The 21,990-nt window shown below is 60.6% G+C and overlaps 1 protein-coding gene across 1 annotated transcript in view; it reads right to left on the bottom strand.

Annotated features, from left to right (window-relative positions):
• The window catches only part of Ablim2 (actin binding LIM protein family member 2), a 108,823-nt gene that overhangs the window by 10,270 nt on the left and 76,563 nt on the right, over positions 1-21,990 (bottom strand). The window contains exons 16-21 of the mRNA XM_026395227.2: positions 18,942-18,994; positions 18,172-18,310; positions 8,985-9,046; positions 3,694-3,748; positions 2,562-2,569; positions 2,307-2,387 (exon numbers count right to left, since the gene is read on the bottom strand). Of these exons, the coding sequence (XP_026251012.2) occupies positions 2,307-2,387; positions 2,562-2,569; positions 3,694-3,748; positions 8,985-9,046; positions 18,172-18,310; positions 18,942-18,994 (398 nt within the window). The remainder of the gene's footprint in view (positions 1-2,306; positions 2,388-2,561; positions 2,570-3,693; positions 3,749-8,984; positions 9,047-18,171; positions 18,311-18,941; positions 18,995-21,990) is intronic.

The raw sequence follows: 21,990 nt of genomic DNA on the forward strand, positions 1-21,990 counted from the left end.
CTGTCCCTGCGCCTCCTCCCCAGCCTCAGGGGAAGCAGGTCACTCTCATCCCCCTCGGCAGTCACCGGTCCTCGAGCACCCCACCGGGAACCCAGGACTCAGACCTGGGATGGCACAGGAGCCAGCCCCCATTGTCCCATCTCAGAACTCAGCCCAGTCCACAGGCGGATCACACTCCACCGAGAAGCCCTGGAAGGTGGCCCGGTCTCCCGGGTGGACAGAACCACAGCTCCTGGACAGGAGGACCCTGGGCTTCTCCTTTGCTCAAAACCATGTCCTCGTTATGGACTGGCACCAGGGGCAAGGACGGAGCTTTGGTGGGAGCCAGACAGTGCGGGCTGCTGTGCTGTCCTGTGCCCATCCTGCAGCTGGACACTGGAGGCTGCTTGCTGCCGCGCCTTCCCCCACCTCAGATGGCAGGCCTTGGCCTTCCACCCAGGGGTCAGCTGGGTCAATCCAGCTCAGGTGGCCTCAGCAGCCTCCTTAGCTCTGCCTGGGTACAGGCTGGGCCTGTCCCATCAGGGCATCGCACACCCTGGGTCAAACTGGAGGGTTTAGGGGTGATCATCTCACCCATCAAGGTGAGGGCTTTTCAGAGAGAGAGATGGATCTCGTCCCTGCAGACTGTGAGTCTGGGGAGTGGGGTGAAGGTCTATCTATCCATGGAGTCAACACAGAGGAAGCACTGTTAAGAATTAGGAAAAAAGTAATGGAGTGTTAGGAACATTTAGCCCTTGATCCAGCCATACCTGAAGAGGCCCTTCAGTCACTCCAGCCAGCCAATTTCCTTTATGCTCGAGTCCCTTTGGGTCGGGTACTTATCAGTTACAACAAGGAAGGCCAGAATGGATGAGCCTCCTCCCAGTGCTGCAGCCACACCAGGGTCTCTGTCACCTTCCTCCTGCCACTACCCCTGTGCCGAGGGGCTTTGCACAACATCTCATGGGCACAGAGACTCACTCAAGGGCCATGAAAATCCACATCAAGGCCTAAGCGACGGCGACCACAGGCCCAGGAAAGCCCGTCCTGCTTGCTGTTACTGCTGGGTCCCAGGGCTGACCCCAGCTTCTCGCGGCTCCCCTGCAGGGGATGCCCTTCCCTGCCCCCCGTGTGCTCATGAAGCTCCTGCCACACTTCAGGGTCCGACTGGGCGTCCTCCTGCACCCTGGACACGAGACAGGGTGAAGGACAGGCAGTCGGCAGAGGTAACGAATGCTGGGTTGGCCGGAGAGATGAGGCTCATCATCAGAGAGAAGGAAATGGTCCTGACACCTCGGCACGTCCCCGCGCACCCAGGGCCAACTCCTTGGCCTCCCAACACCAGGAGCTGCTCCTGAGTGCCCCTGGGCTGCTCTGTTCCCACCTCGGGGCAGGCAGGATGGAAAGAGGAGCTGGGAGGGGAAATCGGAGACCCCGAGGGGAGAGAAGACACCCCTCCCAGACAGCACTGCCTCTCCTCTCTGAGAAGTCCGCTGTCTCTGTTTGGGCTCTTTCTCAGACAAAATTTGCTTTCTGTGTTTCCTCTGGAGAACAGGACCCAATCCTGATGGCCAAGATCAGTACCAACACGACCTCCCAGGCGCCAACCCCAGCCCCCTGGCTCCCGCCAGCCCCCACTGTCCCATCTCAGAACTCAGCCCTTGGTCAACCTGCCCGGCCTCCGCCCAGCCAGCCCTCCTGGCCTGGGTCCTGCTGGCCTCCCGCTCCCTCTCCCGGCAGCAGGTGAGTCACTGTGGCAGGACGCTGGGCAGGGCGAGGGCTGGCCACACGCAGACCGTGCCTCACTTGTCCCCACCCTGGGCACAGCCAGCCCATGGCCTTTCTTCTCAGGAGCCCCAAGACTCCTGGCCCCGGGGAAAGAGGCCATCAAAGGCAGCAACACAGTCCGAGGGGGTGGGGACGAAACCCACCAGCTGACCGACCTCACACTGCAAGACAGGTGCTTTGGGTGCTTTGGGCCCTGGTGCATAGTAGGCCCGCAACAGACTTTGTTTTCAGTCAACAGATACCGTCCGGCTCTACTCTGTGTGATGTTCTGTTGGAATCACGAGACCGACACTAGCTCTCCACGGACAGGCTTCCCCTTTCCCTGCCGCGCGGAGGTGGTCAAGGGAGAAGCCCAGAAGCCGGGCCTCCGGGAGCCCGCCCTGCCCCTCCACACCCTGTGGCCCCCCCAGCAGGGCCCGTGACCAGGTTCTTGAGACTTGGAAGCCACACGGGCCCTTGACTCTGAGCCCTGCGCCATCCTGGCTGATGAGTTTGACCCTGTGTCAGAGCCCCACGTGGCAGAGACGACCCCTCCTTACCTCCAGTCTCGTCCGGTCCACGTCTTTGGGTAGCTTCACGCGGATTCGGTTGGTGACGATGAGCGCGTCATATGGGTAGACCTGCGGGGAAGCCAGGGCTCACAGGAGGCCCGGGAGCGCTGGGCCAGCGCCCACCAGAGGGCAGAGCCAGGCACACACTGCGACAGCTCGGGACAGACACTCATAGGGAAAGCAAGGAAAGATGGTTTAACCTGGGCAGCGGCTGGGCAGGCGCGGGCGGCGGCGGCCTCTTACCTTGTACTCTGTAAGACAAGAGCGAGAGCACAGGGCCCTTTAGGGAGCGCGAAGGCGGCCAGGAGCGGAGGCTTCCCGTCCTGGGGACCCTGAGCCACCTGCGGTCAGCCCGGCCATGCACGGTCTATCTGGGGCAGTGGACGGGGCTCTGAGGTCTCCCATGCGAGACAGAGCAGGAGGCGTGGCCAGGAGGCTGGAGGACAGACTGGAAGCTGGGCGGCGGCACTGGCTCTCGGCTGAGACCCGCCTCGGTTTACCCTCGCGTGCAGTGGGCGCTCCAAGGCTACCTTCTGGGAGTGCTGTGGAGACGGACGCCCCTGTGGCTGACCCTCCCCTGCTCCTTCCCGTCAAGTCCTCCTTCCCTGTTTTAAACCATCGAGCTCCACCGCAGACGTGAAAAGGTTTCCCTTCCAACTAAGAGCGTCTTTGTAAAGTTGAAACCTCCAGAGAGCAGGGCCTCCATGCACACGGGACCTCAGAAGCCAGGGTCAGTCCGACCCGCCCAACAACAGCTGCGAGGGGCCGGTCCTCAAGGTCCCCTCATGCTAGGGGGGTCCCGATGTGCCAGCTCTGAGGCCTGGGGATGTGGACGACCACCCAGAGGGGCAGGCTGCAACACCCTGACACCGTCACCCACGTGCGAACCAGCAAGGCTCCAGCAGTCCAGGGGTGACGCGGAGGGGAGCTGGCCGACATGGGACCTGCTCGGAGCTGGGAGAGCGGCCCGGGGTGCAGCCCTGCCACGTGAGCAGGTGGCCACTCCAGTAATGCCAGCCCCCAGTCACCCTCCTGGCTTGGAGCCCAGCGTGTCACAGGCATGCCAGTGGCCACACGGGGAGCCAGGGTGCTCTGTTCCGCCCGGGGCCTGGAAGCTGTTTGCCTGAGGCTCTGCTGCCCCAAGTGAGGCAGAGCACCCAGCACACCAGGACAGGCCCCTGCACCCCGACGGGAGATGGGAGCACCTCGGGCAGAGGAGGGCCTGGAGGTCAGCTGACTCTCCCCCTGGGGGCCCTGTCTGCGGTGCCCGGGCCTTCTGCCAGCAGGCCCCAAGGTGGCCTCAGGATGAGATGGTGGAAATGTGTTAGCGACCCCCGGCCCAGTCAGAGACCCACAGGGTCCCCGCTGCGTGTACCTCGCGTGCCCCAGCTGGCATCCGGGTCTGCTCCACCAGGGGCCACATTGGCATTCTGGAAAAGAAAGAGAGAGAGGGCGGCAAGAGATGGGCTGCAGGCGGCCGCAGGGCCTGGAGATGCTCCTCCTCGCAGGCCTGGAGAGGGGGCATCTGGGCAGCGATCGGCTGAGATGATGGACAGACGCGAGGCCCAGCTCGGGAAGCCGTGTCCAGGGCTCCCATCCTCGCCTCGGAGGCTGCCAACCTGCCTTTAAAGATGACCCCAGGGGCCTGGGCGCCTGCTCTGGAGCGGGCATGGGTGGCTCAGCACTGCTCCCTCAGCTCACCTGTGCAGGCACCTGTGACGCCTCTGCCGCCCCTCACCACAGGCTCACACGCCCTGTGCCCAGTGCTCTGGTGGACCTAGGATCCACACCTGCCCCCTGACCCCTACAAGACCACCACAGGGGAGCACTGGCCTGCACCTCCTGCTCTCCCCCCAGAGGCCCTGGCTCCCAGCTACAGCACTCCAGGAGCCTGTGTGCCTGTCAAAGTCCACCTGCCCCAAGGCTCCGAGACCAGAGGGGCCTCATCTCCTCTCTGGAACCCAGGCTCCAGCAGGTCTGTGGGTGACGGTTGAGGATGGAAGGAGCCGAGTGTGCAGAAGTCCCTGGCACAGGGCCTGAGTTGTCATAAGCACTCTTTACGGAGGGGCTGAGAGCCCCTGGCCGCCTGCTCAGGCACCTCGGTCACTTGCCCGTGGCCTGCCGCGGCAGACTCTGCCATGTCAGAGCATCATGGCCATCTGTGTCTGGAATTCTCTTTCCCCTCTGCCCACTGGAAAGATCACTGGCACCACCTGCAGATGCAGGGCCCCCACAGGGGCTGGTGCAGCCCTCTCCTGTCCGCCTCCTGCACTCTGCCTGGCACCTGGGTCAGAGTGGCACTCAGATGGCTCGCGTACCTGCTGCCCACAGCGGCTGAGCCCTGAAGTGTCTTATTCATGCCCTGGTCCCCAGCACCTGGACCAGGGTCTCAAATAGGGTCAAAACCATTGGCCACTGCCCCTGAAGCTGGGCCCGGGGACTGTGTTTCTGGAGTCCTGCTGTCCAGGGGCTCATGGGCTTGGCCCAGTGGGTACTGTTACAGGGACAGCTGCCTTCAACAGTAAGCAGGAGCTGGTTACAGCCCTAGGGAGTGCCAGAGCGGAAAAAGACCCCAGTCCAAAGCTCTCCATATGAAACAGGGAAACTGAGGCCCAGAGAGAAGCTGAGGCCTCCCCACCGCAGAGCGGGACCCAGCCTCCAGGACGGGCTGGGCGCGTGAGTGGGGCCGGAACTGGCCTTTACTCAAATTTTTGGTATTTTGTTCACCACGGACTTTCTGCATGGGTTTGTGTTTCTAAAGATATTGCTTTAAAAGATGCGGCATCTCTTGGAGGTGCCTCCCTCGCCCCATCGTCCTAGTCCCCAGTCCCGGGCCAGGTTCCTCACCCCATCCAGGAACTCTCCACCACTTTCTCGCAGGCCTGTCCAAAATTCTGACATTTTTGCAGTCTCACTCAGACCAGTGCCCCAGGTGCACCTCTCCTGCCAGGGAGCCTCCCAAGAGGCATAAAGCAAGGTGGACCTGCATGCCTCTGCCCACCTCTGCCCGCCCGGCCCAACGAATGTGAAGGAGAAATGCTGCCACCTAGTGTCCGTCTCCCCACATCACAGTAGTCGGGAGGCCCAGGCTCTCACTTCCTTGCTGCAGAACCAGCTTGCAGGAAAGGACCTCAGGAGGGAGGTGGGCATTGTCAGGTGGAGGAGCGGTCCCAGGGTGGTCCTGGGCAGGGCAAGTGGAGTCTACTCTTGGTCTTCTAAGTGCAGGGGACAGCTCTGTCCTTTTCATTGGCTTGGCACTTACTATGATGGCTGCACTACAGACACCGTCTCTAATCTTGCTGAAAGCCCAGGAGGCGAGCATGACCACCACCATGAGGCCCAGAGGTGTCAAACAACTTGCCAGATCTCAAAGCAAGTATACAGAACTGAAGAAACTTGAACCCAGGTGTCTGACTGTTCAAAACTCCCACCAGGACTGCTAACAGGATGCCGCGTGGCCAGGTACCCGACGGCCAGTCTTTTCTCACTAAGCTCCTGTGGGAGTGTGCCACCCCACTCAGCAAACACTGAGGGAAGGAGGGCCGGGACTTGCTTTGAAGTGTTACGGGGCTTCTGAAGACACTCACCACTCGGATGCTATTTGTCCCCATCATAATGTTAGAGGCAAGGACTTTTTCTTTTCTAGATTCTAGGAAATGACTCAGAAGATTTTAGTAATTTGCTGAAAGACAGAGCTGGCACTGGACTCGGGGCTTCAACTCCCAGGCACGGGTTCTTTCCAGGACTGCAGTTTGTTATATCAATTTGTTAAGATTTTGTTTGTATCCAGGTAGACTAATAAGTGGAAACCAGATTAAAACGACACTTCCAGTGAACCAATGAGATTAGACTTACTATTTCGGCTCCTTAATTGCTATCTACCTTATTGTTATTTTTTTATTATTAAGTCCATGCCTTATTTCCATAGAGCCACTTCCGATCCCTGCCACCCTGGCACCTGCTCCAGGTCTCGATTGCCAGGCTGCCGGGAATGCTCTCACGGCTTCCTTGGATCGGCTTTGTCATGAGTCGGTGTTTCCTTTTTACACCACCAACTCCGTGAACTTGTTTAACCTCAATCTCCTTATCTGAAACTGATATCGATGTCAACATCTTCCCCCTGTTTTCAGATATTTTAGCATCTCTTTCTTACCCTTTCACTTTTAATTGTTTAAAAAAAATTCTTAAGTGTGCATTTTGTCGTGACACACGACGACAATGCTATTTTTTGGATCCAACTTGACAGCTTTTGTCTTTTAATAAAGGGATTCCTCCTGTTACCATTTAGCAAAATGGAACCACTTTCAGGGAGCCACCAAAAGGTCCTATGGGGGGGCCAGTGACCATTCTCCTAACCCCTGACTGGGCGGTGTGCATCTGAGTCACCCTGCCTCACCCACAGGGAGGACTGCAGCACTGGCTGTCACTGTCCACTCTGTGGGTGGGCGGTGAGCCTTCCCTGCGGGGCAAGCTTGGCTGTGGGGCCATCTGGCCTTGGAGACACAGGGTACTTTGGACTACTGGGGCCTTGTCACAAAGGCCTTTTGGAGCAAGACCTAGGGAGAACTTTGCCCCTTGAACTTTTTTCTTTTCTTCCATCAGACTCCACAACTGGTCAAGGCCACGTTGAGTCCGTGCCTCGAAGCAGGGAGGCTCAGAGCTCAGCCCTGACTGCTGTCCTCACACAGTGGCCTTTCTCCTCCAGTCTCCCTCCTGCCTCAGCCTCCCGTGGCCGGGGTTACAGAGGTGCGCCACCACATCTGGATTCTCCTGTGATCTGGGGTTAACGGGACTTTGGTCTGACTGCACTTGTACTTTTAATTAGGCCCCTACGAGTTCTTTCTGGATGAAAAACAAACCAAGGAACCACTAACAGTGACTCTGGGGCACCGCAGGCCATCGGCAAAGAAGCCTGGACAAGCACTGGTTGGGAAGCCCAGGGCCAAAGGCCGGAGTCCAGTGCTGGGCCTGGCTGCAGGGTAAAGGCTGGTCATTAGGTCACGTAGCTGGCCTTCCCGCTGAGAAGTAGGCTAAAAAACCACACAAGGACTTAGAAAGAGTAAAAAACATTGAAAAGATCGTTAGGAGGGAAAACAGGCGCCCAGAACCAAGCTGCCAGCGTGGCCACCCACCTTCCTGCAGCAACACGAAGGCTGAGAATCAAGTGAGGGCGAGCCCTGGGCCAGCAGGCCTTCCCCACCAGTGGGCGGAGGACAGGACTTGGTCAAAGTCGGCCCTTAATCCTGCTTCCCTCGTCTGGGAGGGATGGACCCTGCCCTGCCAGAACGTCGGGCCAGCTGTTCTCTGCCCAGGAGGTGGCACCGGAGACCCGGACCTCTGTGGACACAGGGCACCCAGCACCTTCGCCACGTGAACCGAGGGCCTGTCCTGAGGACAGCAGGCGGGGGACAGGCGCCTCCCTCCTTCCTCTCACACCTGACCTGGGTGGGGACACTTGTTTTGGTTTTGGAGTGCACACCGTGCCCAGGGCCCCGGGTCAGAGGACGGCTGTCCCAGGTGAGAAGAGAACGTGCCGGACGCTTCTCCCGCCCAGGCTTTCCGTGATGGTGCAACAGGAGGCCTGGGCACGGAGCCCTGGGCCCTGCTTTCCCTGTGGAGGATGAAGGGGAGAGACTGCTTCCCACACGCTGCATGTGCCGTCCTGCCATGCTCAACGGGAGGAGCGGTTAGTGGGGGGGGGGCTGCTGGAATCCACTGTGCAGGGGCACGCGGCCTGGGTCTGGAGCTGGGCCTCGGGACAGACACAGCGGCTCGCCTGAGACCTGAGGAAGTAAAGGCCCAGGGACCCCCTGGCTCCTGGAGGTGGCGTCCCTGCTCGTGGGCATGTCCTGGAGCCCTGACCCTGAGGAAGGAGTAGGACAGGTGTCCCTGGCTACCCTGGCCACAAGCAGGGCTGTGGGTTTTTAGTGGCCTCTCGGTTCCTTTATAGAAGAACTTCTCCAAGCTGGGAAGAGGCCTCCTCGGGGACGTCTCCTGGGGCTGTGTGTCCGTGCGCCATCAGCACCCCACCCCGCGATCCTCTGGAGGACTCGTGGGGCTGCGGGAAGAGTGTCAGAAATGAGCTGCCCATCACGAGGGCTGACCGAGCCGGGGCGCCAGGCTCGGTACCAGCTGTGAGCACCCAGAGCCTCGGGAGCAGGAGCCGGCCCTCCCTGGCAAAGGAACGCTGAGCAGCAGTGACCGACCTCTGCATTCCAAACAGCGGCCCGGGGCCGAGGGGCAATGGGTGGTGACCATGCGATGGTAATGAGGGTGGCAGCCAATGGCATCCCTGCCCAGGACGTGGTGCTGGGCTCCGGGGCTCCTGAGCTACAGCAGCCTTCCCGGGCTCCGCTCAGAGGAAGAAGTCGGCCCCGAGGGGCTTCTCGCATCAGGGCCTGGTCACCCTGGTAGTCCCCATCCCCCGGTCCCCCCACTGCGGTCTTCCTGAGGACAGGGACAGAGCAGTGGGGAGCCATGGAGCCGCAGCCTGTTCTGTTCCTAGTGTGGGAAAAGCGGGGAGGCAGCGGCCCCAGTGGGGCCTCAGGCAGAGGCGGGCGGCGAGCAGGGCCAGGCTGCTCCTCCTGGCTGTGGTCAAGAAGCTGTGTCGGGGTCGGCAGCAATGGCAGGTTAGTACCCGGCGGGCCAGGAGGGGTCAGTACCTACCCGAAGGTCCAGGCCATTCGTCCCATGTCTTGGGAGGGAGTCGGATTTGGAATAGGGGAACCCTGAAACAGACACAGCACAGCCCCGTCACAGGCGCACCCCGCGGGCTGTGGGGGCACGGACAGGGCAGGCTTCCGACAGGGTCAGGCAGGGCGGGGGGTGGCAGCACGCAGGAGGCCCTCTGAGGATCCCTCCCTCCTGAGTTTTGGCCTCCTGTCCCTAGGGCGTGGACTGGGGAAGAAGCAGGGCAGCTGATGTCCCAAGCCCGTCCCTGACACCAGGAACACACCTGGCCCCTGTGCTCACACCACAGGGGTCCAGCATCACCTGTCCCCCAGGCTGGCCCTGACCCGACAGGGCCCAGGCTGGGCCATCCTGAGCCCGCGTCAAATGGGGCCTGGAGACAATGTTATTAAGTAAGTGTTTGTGGTGGGGGGGTTCCCATGAGATTCCTAATTGCCAGCTTCTCTGGAAATAAAAAGGTTGATTTGAGACCCTGGGGCTTTGTCCCTCCTGTGGGGCAACACTTGCTAGGCCACTGGGGACTGAGCCAGTCCAGTGGGACCCAGGAGATGGAGGGCCCCAGTTCACCTCCTCAATGCTGCTTGGTGGGGGCAGGGCATGTTCTGGATGGAGGGAACTTGGCAGAGCTTGCCTCAGCAGGGCAGGCACCCACACCAGCAAGCACTCTTAGGAGGCCTGTCCCTCAACTGTCTGTCCTTCCACCTTCCCATGGGCCCTCAGGGAGCAGTGCCAGAGCTGCCTGACCTGCACATGCCCACCCCGGCAGTGGCCCAGCCTCGGGCAGTGTAGACCAACCTCCCCCACAGGATAGAGGTCCAGCTCACTCATGGAGCTCCGGGCCCACCTGTGAGGGCTCCGAGGGGAGGGCAGGTCACGTGCCTCAGGGTCCAGATGAGCTGCTCGTCACGAGGGCTGACTGAGGACCGAGGACCGTGGGACCGGGCAGTCCCTCCTGCCCACTCACCCACTCTGAGCATCCTGGCCCTGATCCTGAGCCTGTGGCCCTGCAGCTGGATGCTCACTGCACCTGGACAGTGTCCAGCGCCCAGCTGCTGCCTTTAGGACTTGACACGCTGTCACTCAGTGTGGGGACTGCCATCAAGGTCACTTTACGCCACCGGCTGCCCAACTACAGAGGCTGGAGATGATCCTCCTACCACCGAATCAGACAGCCTTCAGCTTTGCTTCCACCACTGAATACGATTCAAGAAACTCAGACGTGAAGCGCCGTCTCCTGCGCGTGTCCCGTCTTCCCCTCTCCCGACCCTCCCCGTCTAACTCCTGGCCTTGCTGGCTATGGCTGCCTGCAGGCTCGAACCTGTCGGCCACTCTGGAAGTCTGCTAGGGACATGATTTCTTGGTTCTCTATCGTCTGAGAGTTCATTTCCCATCCAAACCAAGGCATGTTTTCACTGACCGCAGAATTCGCTCGGCAGCTCCTTCTCCAGCATCCGGTCTTGGTCTCGAGGTCTCTGAGGAGCACCCGCTGTCACTCGGTTGGGTGCGCTGCTACGGGTGATCATCTTTTCTCACCGGGCACTTGAAGACTTTTCTCTTCTTTCCCTTGATTTTCAGAAGTTTGATCGTGATGTGTCTTAGTGTGGAGGTCTTGGCTTCTCCTTTTGGGTGTTCAGTTTCTTGAAGCTGTAGGTTTATCTCTTTTGCCAAGTTTGGTAAGTTTTCACCCATTATTTCTCTGAATGCTTTTTCAAGCCCGTCTCTCCTCTCTGGGAATCCAGCGGCTGGCTGTGGCTCCCTGTGCCTGAAGCTCCGGGGTTCTCCTCTCTCTCTTTTGTTTAGATCAGATGAATGACATCGCTGCTGCCAGGTCCCTGAGTCCCTCCTCTGTTGGACTCAGGTGTCCTGCTCCTGAAGCCGTCAGTGGATTCTTTCTCTTGCTTATCTGACTCCTCAGTTCGATACCTCCTGTTCTTTTTTTTTTAATAACTTCTATTTCTTTGGTGAGATTTTTTTCAGTTGTTTCAAAACTATTTATCGTTGCTTGCTGAAGCATTCTTTATAATAGATATCTTAAAATCCTTGTCCAATAATTCCAATGTCCGGTTCTCCTTAGTGTCACTATCTGTCAGTTGTCCTATCTTGCTGCTGTGGTTAACTTATGACTTTCAATGTGATGAGTAAATGTTTTTATTAAATCCTAGGCATTTGGGATATTATGTTAGGAGACCGGATCTTATTTAAGTTTTCCATTTTAGCACCTGTCCATCTGTCCAGGTTCAGTCTGTAGAGCCTGGTCTTTTAGGGGCTATGGTTCCAATGACAACTCAGGTTTCAGAAGGCCTCACAGAACCAGTCTGTCTGCTGGCCCCACCTGGTTGGTGTGGCTGTTGCTCCTGCCCGATCCCTGCTGGTGCCCCCCGGGGGGGCCGGTGTGCTACCTGGGGTCGCCTTGTGAGGGCAGGAAGGGCAGGAGCCCCTGGCCGTGGAGAGGGCCACACCCAGGGCCTGTTCTTCATCTGGCCTCCTCCTGGGTGTCTGTGAGTGCTGCTGGGGAGGGGACACCTTGGTCACTGGCCCCTGGATGGGAAGACACCTTCCTCGTCCTGTCCTGTGGTTGACTCTACCTGATTCCTGGGTCCCTGCAGTTACTGGGGAGAAGGAAGGGTCCCTGTGAACTCATCAATTGAAACTGGTCTCTTTGGGAGGGACAAGTCATTGGTTGATTTCAAAGGTCCCAGGGTCCATGTGTGGCCAGGGCTGAGAGCCATTCATTTGAAAAGCCTCTTCACACATCCAGCTACTTCATTCAGCTCTCACAGGCCTGCACGTGGAACAGGAGCCCATTTTACATACGAGGGAGCTGAGGCCAGTGGATTGAGGGGCCTGTACCTGGCCAAACAGCTTCTAGCTAGAGAGGGCCCTGGGCTTTGGGAACCTCGTCTGCCCCAGGTCTGCCTGGTGGGTTTGCAGTCATGTGGTCATCTAGGGACCCGCATGTCCAATGAAATTACCAGCCTTCAAGAACGTGTGGCCGTGTGTGGCACTCGAGAGAGAGACCCACAGGGAGAAGCGGGTAGGGAGGACATGGGTGGTCGGGACCCTGGCTCACACCAGGCCTTGCAAGCCCTGGACAACCAAGTCCAGGCTGAGCCCAAACATGCCGTCTGTGCGTCCGCTCAGAGGCAACGTGTGGCCATCCTGCCCTGGCACCCCACGGGGCTGCTTCTGGGGCCCTGAACTCCTTCTCTTGGCTCTGTCTTCTTCTACAGCAGCTTGTCAGAGGCCAGAGTAGCCACTGGACATTCAGGAAAAGGCCCTTGTGGGCGGGTGGGTGTTCCAGACGCAGCAGGAGACACATGGTCACCACAGCATCCCAGGGTGCTCCGGACAGCAGGTCACTCCCAGGTAGATGGCCCTGGGTTCGGTGGCCTGAGGTGACTTTGCAGCAGGGTGGCCTGTGCCAGCTTCCCCACTGCCGCCCTTGGTCTCTGAGCCACAGGGAGCTACAGGCTCTTGCCCAGTCTGAGCTTCCGGCTTTGGGAGAAGTCAGATGTCCCCCACTGGCTGCTGAAGGGTTGCTGAGGCCCGGCTGTGGACTGTGTGTGTGTGCCCACCTGGCTGTCCCCTAACAGCCAGGCCAGAGGATGTCCTGTGCCTCGCCCCAGGGTCTCCCTGCCAGGAGGACAGGATCATCCTGGTTTTCACAGATGAGGGAATTTCAGAGAAGCTTATTTTTGTACCCATGGTTACACAGCAAGTGACAAGCTGAGATTCAACCCTGGGGACCCGCACCCCAAAGCAGTGCTCTCTGCAGACCTTCACACGGTGCCTCTCCTGCGCCTGCCCACCAGAGGCCTGGAGCGCTGTCTACAGACTCTTCTCCACGGAGACTTGGGGTGACACCCCGTCACCTCCCTTGCGCTCCGTGGGTGGGTGCTGTAGTGCCGACCCCGTCTCCCAAGGCCTGCGGGGCTCCCTGGAGCGCCCTCCCTTCACGGCAGCGGTGTTTCTCCTGCAGCCGGGCTTCCCATTCGTGGGTAGGGATCTCCAGACCCCAGTTGGGGAAGACAAAGGACCTGAGTGTGTGGTCACCCTCCAAGGGCTGTACGGCGGCATCTGATGGGCACGTGCACTGCCTATTGCCCACGCGGTCCTCTCCTGGGCACAGGCTGCTGCTGGGCACAGGGAGGCAGGGGGTCTGCTAAATAAAGGCAGAGTCTCCAGCTGACCCCAGCGAAGGGCGGCGGGCTGCCCCCTGGGCTCCCAAGCCCTGCCCGCGCTGTCCCAGGAGGCTCCCCTGGGGTGTCTCTGTCCCCAGACCCAGACTCCTCTCCCAAGTGGGGTCTGTCCTGACAGATGGAGCTTCCACTGCTCTCCCTGGAACCCCGAGACGGGCAGGGGCCAGAGGTGACCCTGTCCACTCAGGCTGGCCGTTTCCTTGCTGACAGTGTCCATACCTCGGGACCTCCACCTGCCTGCTGGACACCAGGGCAGCCGAACCCGCGCCGCCAGCTCCCCGGCCTCTCCTCTCTGTCTTTCCCTGCAAAGAGTGCCACGGCTGCCCGCCCTGACCTCCTCTCCGTGGCTGCCCACCCCGCGCTCATCCTGTGCTCCTCCTCCTGACCCTCGACCCCTCCCCACGATGCGCCAGGCCATTCCCACTTGCTGGCTTGCCCCTTCCCCAGCACTTGCAGAGATGGCGCCTGGAAGAAGCTGGCAAGGGCTAAGTGACCAGCTCAGGACAGACCATGTGGGTGTCCCGGCAGGCGGTGGGGCTCTCTGCATCTCAGGTTCCAGTCCACTGGGAACTGACGGTCCTCGGCGTCTTCCTCCGGCCCAGGGCACCCCCAAGAGCCAAGCCTGTTTCCCCAACTTCTGGTCGTGTCAGGTTTCCCAAGGGATTGTGAATACGCTGACCTTTCCCTCCCCATCTCTGAGTAAGGCAGCTCCGCCCCCCTGAGCCGAGCCACCTGGACACCCAGCTCCTCCTCGCTGTGCCCGTGCCCATACGTCCTGCTCATCTCCCTGGTCAAGGCTCCCGCTGCTCATCTGGGGCCACAGTCGCCCTCCAGCCCGCTGTCTGTGGAGCTGCCTGTCCGGCATATTGGACACTAGAGTTGGACGCCCGTTTCCCACTCACGCCTGCAGGGACAGCAGCCTGCTCCCTGGCCCCCACCCGAGGCCTTCCTCGGTTCCTCACAGCTGCCCGGCGCCAGCCTCTGAACCTCTGGCCTAGCCCCGAGCCTGGACGCTGACTACTGCCTCCTGTTACCCCCGCCAGAAACAGGCCTGCCAGGACAAGAGTCAGGTCGCCTGCGAACCCTGCTCTGAACCCTCTAGAACCAAGGGGCTAGTGACCTGGCCACAGGGCTGAGCTGGCCATTCCCCCGCCAGACCTGCCTCTGCTCTTTCCCCAGCCCTCGGGCCGGCCAGGGCTGCCCTCGCCCTCCAGAGACGGCCCCTTCCACGACACCTAAGTATCCCAGCCACACTCCCCCAGCACTGCAGGCTCCCGGCTCACAGGGCGGCCTCGGGTCAGGCTCCAGCCCCTCTGTGAGCCAGCTCCCGGGACAGGCAATCTGGCCTATGTGGGCCTCTGCTCTGTCCTCTGGTCCCAGGACGACCTGGAACACAGACAGTGCTCATGAAGTACTTATTGGTGACAGGGCCGCCCGCGTCCCCTCTCTGGGCCCACTTTGCCTGCCGTAGGATGAGGAAGCCGTGCCGAGGCTCTTCCAGGTCTGGGATGTGCACCATCCCACCCCACGAGGCGGCCGGAGCCCCCACCAGGAGCGGGGCCCACCTGAGATCCACGGGTGGCACATCAGGGGTCTGTTCCTCCCAAGCACAGACTAAGTAGGAGTGTTCCCTGCAGGGAACTCGCAGGGCTCTGGAGGGGAAAGTGGAGTGTCCCTCTCACCACTCCTGCTGGCCAGGAGGGAAGGTCCAGGGCCAGGGTCCTGAAGCCCCCTGGGGGCCACGGGAGGTAATGAGCAATGGCAAGCATGCTCAATCAGACAAGGGACTCGCAGGGGCCTCACAGTGGAGGGGACACACAGGGTGGCATGAAGGCCAAAGCCACAGCAGGTCTGGGGGAATGCCCAGGCTGCGTCTCCCTGAGGGCCTTGGCCACTGTCCCCAGCCTCCAGGTCTCTAGCTCTAACCTGCCCGACTTCCTCTCGAGTAGGCGTGGGGAAGGGGCTATGCCCGCTGGAGCGTCAGGCCTTCAGGGATGAAGCCCTTGGGGCAGGGTGTGCAGCCAGCCAGGGTTGGTGGCCCGCTGACACTTCCAGTCACTGTGTGTGTGTGCATGTGTGCAGAGTGACCTCAGAGGGGTGGGCAGGGCCTGAAAGGTCCGGCTCGAGGGACCTGGAGCAGAAGCAGATCAGGCCAGGCCAGGCCAGGGTCCAGGACGTCGTGCTCCTGCCCAGGGCAGTGGGCCTTCCCCTGTGAGAGCCCCTTCAAGCCAGTGTCTTACAACAAAAGGGAGCACTGGCCCTTCCTGTGTAGAATGTAGGGCCTCTACTAATATAGACTGGGGCACATGGCCAGGCACACTTCCGCACACTACGGAAGGAGGACAGAGGTGGCCCAAGGTAAGCCCTGTGGCACAGGGTCACCACACAGGCTTGTCATCCACTGTTGCTCTGTGCTGTCTAGCACCATGACCTGCACATAGTAGGTGCTCAATAAATCCCAGCTGGCGGGATGGATGAGGGGCTGAAATGAATCCAGTTTCGTGGCATGTCTGATGGTGTCATGGGTGAGATGAGGCTGTGACCAGGCCTGTGGGCCAGGAGGCACCTGGGGGGCAGGCGGCAGAGAGACACACCAGCACTGCTCCTGCCACCTGCCTCTCCCAGTCCCTGCATGCTGCTCCAGACCAGGGGCTGCTCTCCTCTTCTCTGTCTCCCCCTCGGCGCTCTGCTCAGCGTCTGGCACAGAGTGGGTGCTCAATAAATACCCGTTGAATTTAATGCATCTCAATTCAACCAACATTTATTGAGCGCCCACTGTGTTGAGTGTCACACTCCTGCCTTCCTTGGCGCACTACAGACGGTGTCCTGGGGTGCAGCGGGTGGGCCCTGCCGTGTGCCATTGCTCTGCTCTGATGGATCCGCCTTGGTGAGAGCCACAAAATGCCCAAAGAGAAAGTGGGCGCTGCTCCCCTTCCCACCCCAGCTGCTCACCCGCCCCAGACACGCCCGGCTTGGTCTGCGCACGCTGGGAAGGGAGGCAACGTCCTCAGGACAGAGGCGCAGGCGCAGTCGTAATGCAGGACACGGTGGCTCTCCGCACAGGCCGCCGTCGGGACTCCAGCAGGAGCGAAAGGCCGCTCACAGTGGTGACCGCAGCACACGGCAAGGGCAGTAAGGCCGGGGCTCATGTGGGGCTCGAGCTATGGAGGGGCCTCCCGCTTAAACCATGTCCCCACACTGGAGCTGGTGCCCGCAGGTCGGGTGCACCTGCATGGAAGCCATTGCTGTCCCAGCCGTGGCCACACGTGCAGCTTGAGGTGGGGACACAACAGCAGAGCTGACAGATGGGACTTGGGGTCCAAATGGCAAAGCAAGACACCTGCCACAGCCTGGCCTTGCGGGGACCAGCACCCGCCGTCTCCTGTGCCTCCGTGGCCCTGGGAGCCCTTGTTCTGGCGTTTGCAAGTGGGGAAGGGGTGCAGCCCCCTGCAGGGCCGCGGCAGGGGGCCCACAGGACCCTGTCTCCAGTTCAGCGCTTTCCCCGCATGGAGCCCCCTCCTTCCTGGGTCCTGGACACAGGAAGGCCACACACTCCAGAGGGAGCTGCTGAGGCCACAGGTGCCCCTGCGCCCCGTGAGTCTGAGGGAGGTCATGGACAGGGGACCAGGAGGACTGCAGTGGCCTCCTGCACTAGCAGGGAAGCGGCCAGAAGCTGGGAGGTCCGCAACCCTGATTCCTGGTTCCAGGTCTCAGGCCTCACACCCGAGGCAGGAGGGTGGCCCTCCACCTGCAAACACAGCCCAGGACAGAGCACTCCCTGGGGGTGCAGGGAGAACTGGAGGACTGATGGGCAGCCACCTGCAGGGGACACAGGCAGGGAAGGAGGGACCAGCGCCCCGGCCTGCCACGTCCCTGCAAGACCCCCAGGAGTCCCTCCTTGCTGGAGATGTCTTGGTGCCTCCCATGCTGACGTCAGCCTTGTGCCCCTGCTGAGACCCCACAAGGAGAGGGCTGCACCCCAGGAGGGATGGGTGCCCGGGGGGGTCCAGACATCTAATCACAGAGATCCCGCACGGAGCAGAATCTCTCTCCCTCCCGGGGATTCTCTGACGCACCAGCAGTTCCAGGCGTCTGCCCGGCCTGGCCGCCCTGCACCAGGGCGCTTTCCTGAGGATGGCGCACTTTACACCAAAGGTGAGGGTGAGGATGAGGTGAGGGTGGTGACCAGGATGATGCCGCTGTTTACTGAGCACCTACTACCCGCCAGGCAGGGCGCTGCCTGAGCACCCAGTGCACCTTCCCCGAGACCCACGAGGCAGTGGGCGGAGCTTGTCCACAACACAGTTGTCCACCCTGGGGCTAGGTTTGCCCCAAGGTCAGTCTCACTGCGAAGCCTTCCTCTGCCTTTCACACCCACGTCCCCTGACCCAGCCTCCTCATCCAACCTCAGTCCTAGCTTCCCCCTGAAAACCACCTTCCCAGCTCAGAGGCTGCTGGCCGCGGCCCACTGCAGGCTCTCACCTGTGATCTCAGCACACTGCAGCGAGCACGATGGGGACAGTTTGGAATTTGAACATTTGAAGATCATTCCTGATTCAGTCTTTGTGACACCCCAGAGTCCAGCAAATGACAGCTTCGTCTGCTGTGAAGTCTGAGGCCTCTCCAGTGCCTTGCTCAGGGTGCCACAGGGACAGGACAGTGCCCCATCACCAGCCGGGTCTGGCCCCGCCTCCTGGACCATGCCCACACCTGCTCTGGAGGGAGTGGCCCCGGGAGCTTCTTGGTGACCTCACCTGGAAGTCACCTGGCTCTCTACTGCTGCCCAGCTCTGGGTGTCAGCAGGAGATAGCACTGTGGCCCGGCACAGCCAGCTATATCCTCACAGAGCCGCCCGCTGTCCTGTGGGGTGGCCCTACCTTTGCTCCTACGCCTTCATCAAGCTGCGGCCCCTGTGCCAGGGCCTCCCATGCACACCACCGCCCGGGCTCGGCAGGGCCACTCACGTGGAGAAAAGCTGTCTCCTGGCCCTCTCTGCAGAGGGCCTCGCTCTGTTCCACTGCTGTGGGACAGAGACTGGATGTCCAGGTCTGGAGAGTTCGTCCTTGTGTCCGAGTCCCCCTTGAGGAGGAGCCAGCTGGTCTTCTGCAAAGGCAAAGGAGTCATGTGAACTTTGAGGTCATCTGCAATGGGCGCATCGCACCGGACCTTCCAGGGGCTTCTTTCTTACTTCTAACCAGCGAGCTGACCCACTGCAGGAAGCTCCTGTGTGAGATCAGCTTTAAGAACCTGAGTTGTCCACCTGTTCCACAGGAGAGTGGGGCTGCCCATCTTACAGACAAGAGCACTGAGGCTTGGGGGTCAGCACCCCAGGGGCTCCAGCAAGCAGCCTGGGCTCCTTCCCTGAACTCCCCCTCTTCCCTGAAGACCAGTGGGCAGGGAGGGGCTCAGCCTGGGCCAAGTCCTGCCCGAAGTCACTCTTGTGATCAAAGTGTGCGACCTCCCGGGAGGAAGACGTCCACCCGCTGGCCCCGAGTGGAAGATGCCTAAAACCCACTCTAGAACCATCATCCCGTGGTCCCAGAGGCACTGACAGCGTCCTCAGTTACGGCAGGTGACTGGATACCCAGCCAGGCCACCTCAGTGCGAGGGGGGCTGGCGACACGCCTCCCAACTCTGTCCTTTGGGGACTCTAAGGAACAGGGCAAGAGGAGGAGCCTGGGGTTCAGCTGGAGGGGCCACCGCGGGGCTTCTGGGGAGATCCGGTCCTCGTTACCTTCCTGTTATCCTGGTCGAAGCTCCCGTCCTCCCCGTCCACTCGCCTCGCGGCTGGAAGGGAAAGTGAACCCGTGAAGGCCTCCTGCCTCAGTCATGCTCAAACCCAAGACGGCCTAGGAGGGTCAAGAGCAGGGTGCCCTGGAGGACCGGGGCCGGGCAGGCTGGAGCAGCTCCGGGGAGGGCTGCCCGCGAGGGGGCAGGGGCCTCGGAAGCGTTGTCATTCCCTTCCCCACGTGGAGCGAGGAACGGCACTGCCAGAGGCGCCGCCTGGCCTTTGAAGAACACCTTCTACCTCTCAGGGGACACCAGAGGAGCGGGCCTCAGTCAGGGACCCTCGGTGTCACCTCCAGCTACACATCTCACCTCTCACCGCCTGTCCCTGCCAACCCTGAAGGAAGGGGCGTCGCCACTTCACAGACAGGGAGACGAGCCTCAGGGACACGCCAAGGCCCAGCGCAGGGACTAGCGGGGCCGGGGCTGACCAGAGCCCAGGGAGCCGGGGTCCAAGCCTGCCCCTGCCTGCCTGGCTCCCTCCTGCTGCCCGCAGACACGACAGCGAGTGAGCAGTGCCCCAGAGGACGCCACGGAGAGCAGTAAAGGAGGAGAACCCAGGGGCGGGCTGAGGCTCAGCGGCAGAGCGCTGGCTAGCACGGGCGAGCCCTGGGGTCGAGCCTCAGCACCACAGAGACAATGAGATAAAGGGTTGTGTCCAATAAAAATAAATAAATAAATATTTTAAAAAAAGAAAAGAAAAGAGAATCCAGCCAGAAACAAGCTCAGTGTCACAGAGCAAGCAGGAGCTCATTGTGCCACAATTTGTTCACAAGAATACTGTCCACAGCAGTTGGGGGAGTTGTCACGCTGCAGGCTGACATTTCCAACCAGGATGGAGCTGAGAGACCACACAAGGGCATGCTGACACCTCCCGGCATCCAGGCCACATCCAGAGACCTTCCAGAACCCCAGACTAACACAGCACCCCATGCACAGAGAAATGAAATGGAAACCCGGGCTCCTTCCCAGCCGGCCTCGGGGCTGGGCCGGGCCTGAGCAAGGCCGCGCGGAGCTGGGCGCTTACCTGCAGCCTGCGGCGGGCTGGGACCTGTCAGCCTTTTGGAGCAGCCTGCCTCCTGCACCACCAAGGACAAGACTGACACCAGGCCAGAGAGCTTGGAAATTGGGGATTGGGCTACAGGACCTTGACAAGATAAGGCCGAGAGTGAAGTCTGAGCACGTCCATTCTGGACGCACAGACACTCTTGCTCTCCATGGCAACCTTTCTCCCTCCATGGAGACAGCCACTTTCAAAGCCCTGTCCTCTCCGCTCCCGGAGGCGAGCAGCAGGGCCTTCGAGGAGGTTGTGATGGAGAGACAGCGGGCGGGGAGCCCAAGCCTGACAGTGTGGCGCTACTGTTGCCTTGACAACAGCCACACTGGGCAGTGGTGCCCTTGAGTGTGGCAGACATCAGCCCACACTTGGGAGCTGCCCAGCCAGCTGCAAGGACGAGCAGGCTGGGTGTCACCAGGGTGACTGGGAGCCCTGGAAGCACACCACTGCCCACACTGGAGAGAGCCTGGCCCTGTGAGCCAGCAAAAATGCCAACCCTGTTCCTGAGAGCCAAGAGGCCACTCTACCCTTGGAATGTCTGCAAGGGCAAAAGGCAATTAAGGGGCTCTTTGAGGGCTTGGGGTCCCTGGCTGGGAGGACTTCTCAGTCCTGGATAATGGGTCAGCCAGACATGTCCTATAGAGCTGCCTCTGGGCTCCAGAACAGACCCACCATTTGCAGAAAGAGATGTTCTGCCCAGACTCAGCAAATTCTGCAAATGCCACCAGCTGCCCAGGTGTGCACAGTCTACCAGGCTGTAGCCAACGCTGCTCAGAGTGAATTTCACCAGCCCGCAAAGCATACCATGTGCTCGCTGAAGAGCTAGGAGCCTGGGCAGGAAATCATAGGAAACTGGCACTTTGCTCTATTGGTAGCTTGCTTGCTCCTTTACCAGCTCTGAACCTCAGTTTCCAGATCTGAAAAATGGGTGAATGATGCTTACACCTCCAGGCCAGGAGGAAGACTCTCCCATGAACACCACCCATGGAGCGCTGGCCTCCAGGCTTGGAGACCCCAGTAGCAGGCGGGGCCGGAGGCCATGCGAGGCCAATTTGTGGCACGCTGTGTGGGCTGCCAGGAAAACACAGACCTCCTTAGGACAAGCAGAGAAAGTTTAATGTGTCTTTTGTTGGGGGTCCTTGTGAGCCCTAGAAGGCATTTCCACTCCCATGTCCCTGGGGACTCTCTGCTAGAGGTGCTGCAGTGAAGGGGAGCCTCTGATTCCCTTCCCGGAGCCCGAGCAGGCTGGCCTTGCCTCCCTGCCACACCCTTCTCCACCCCATTCGCATCTGGACGTCCCTTGGGCGTGTCCACATCCCTCTGTACTCACCTATTCCTGTCTATCCACGCGTTCAGCTGCCCTTAACTTCCCACCCCCATCTGTCCACCCACCCGCCACGTAACCTGCTGCTCATCCCCATGGCCAGCCACATATCCACCCGACTGTCAGCTGCTACCCCTGTGTCCACTGAATCCGCTCCTTTGCCCACTGACGTGTCCACTGAGCCAAGCTGTCCTTTATCCCCGTTCTGCCCTCTGCTGCCCTCTGTCTGCCCTCAGCCTTCCTCTCCCTTCACCAAGTGCCCAGTGTCCTGAGTGCGGGACGCAGAACACCCAGACTCGACCTTTGTCCTCCAGAAGCTCGCGGCCAGGGTGCGAGGTGGACAGGGCATTAGAAGGCCTCAAGACGCTATAGTGAGGGCTTTGATGAGGGCAGGGTCAGCACAAAGGTGCTCCCAAAGAGCATGCATGTATGAGCACTTACTGAATACCTACTCCTGGGTCAGGCCCTGTACCCTGGTCTGGTTAGACGTGTGTTAACAGGTATAGCACACGTGGGTCCCTCACCCAGGCGCGGAGGCCGAGGTGCAGAGTGAGGTGCAGAGCCGGTCACCCGAGCTCACACGTGTGTTCTCCCCAGCAGATGCATGAATCATGG

The sequence above is a fragment of the Urocitellus parryii genome, chromosome 10, assembly GCF_045843805.1.
Source record: "Urocitellus parryii isolate mUroPar1 chromosome 10, mUroPar1.hap1, whole genome shotgun sequence".
Lineage (NCBI taxonomy): Eukaryota > Metazoa > Chordata > Mammalia > Rodentia > Sciuridae > Urocitellus > Urocitellus parryii.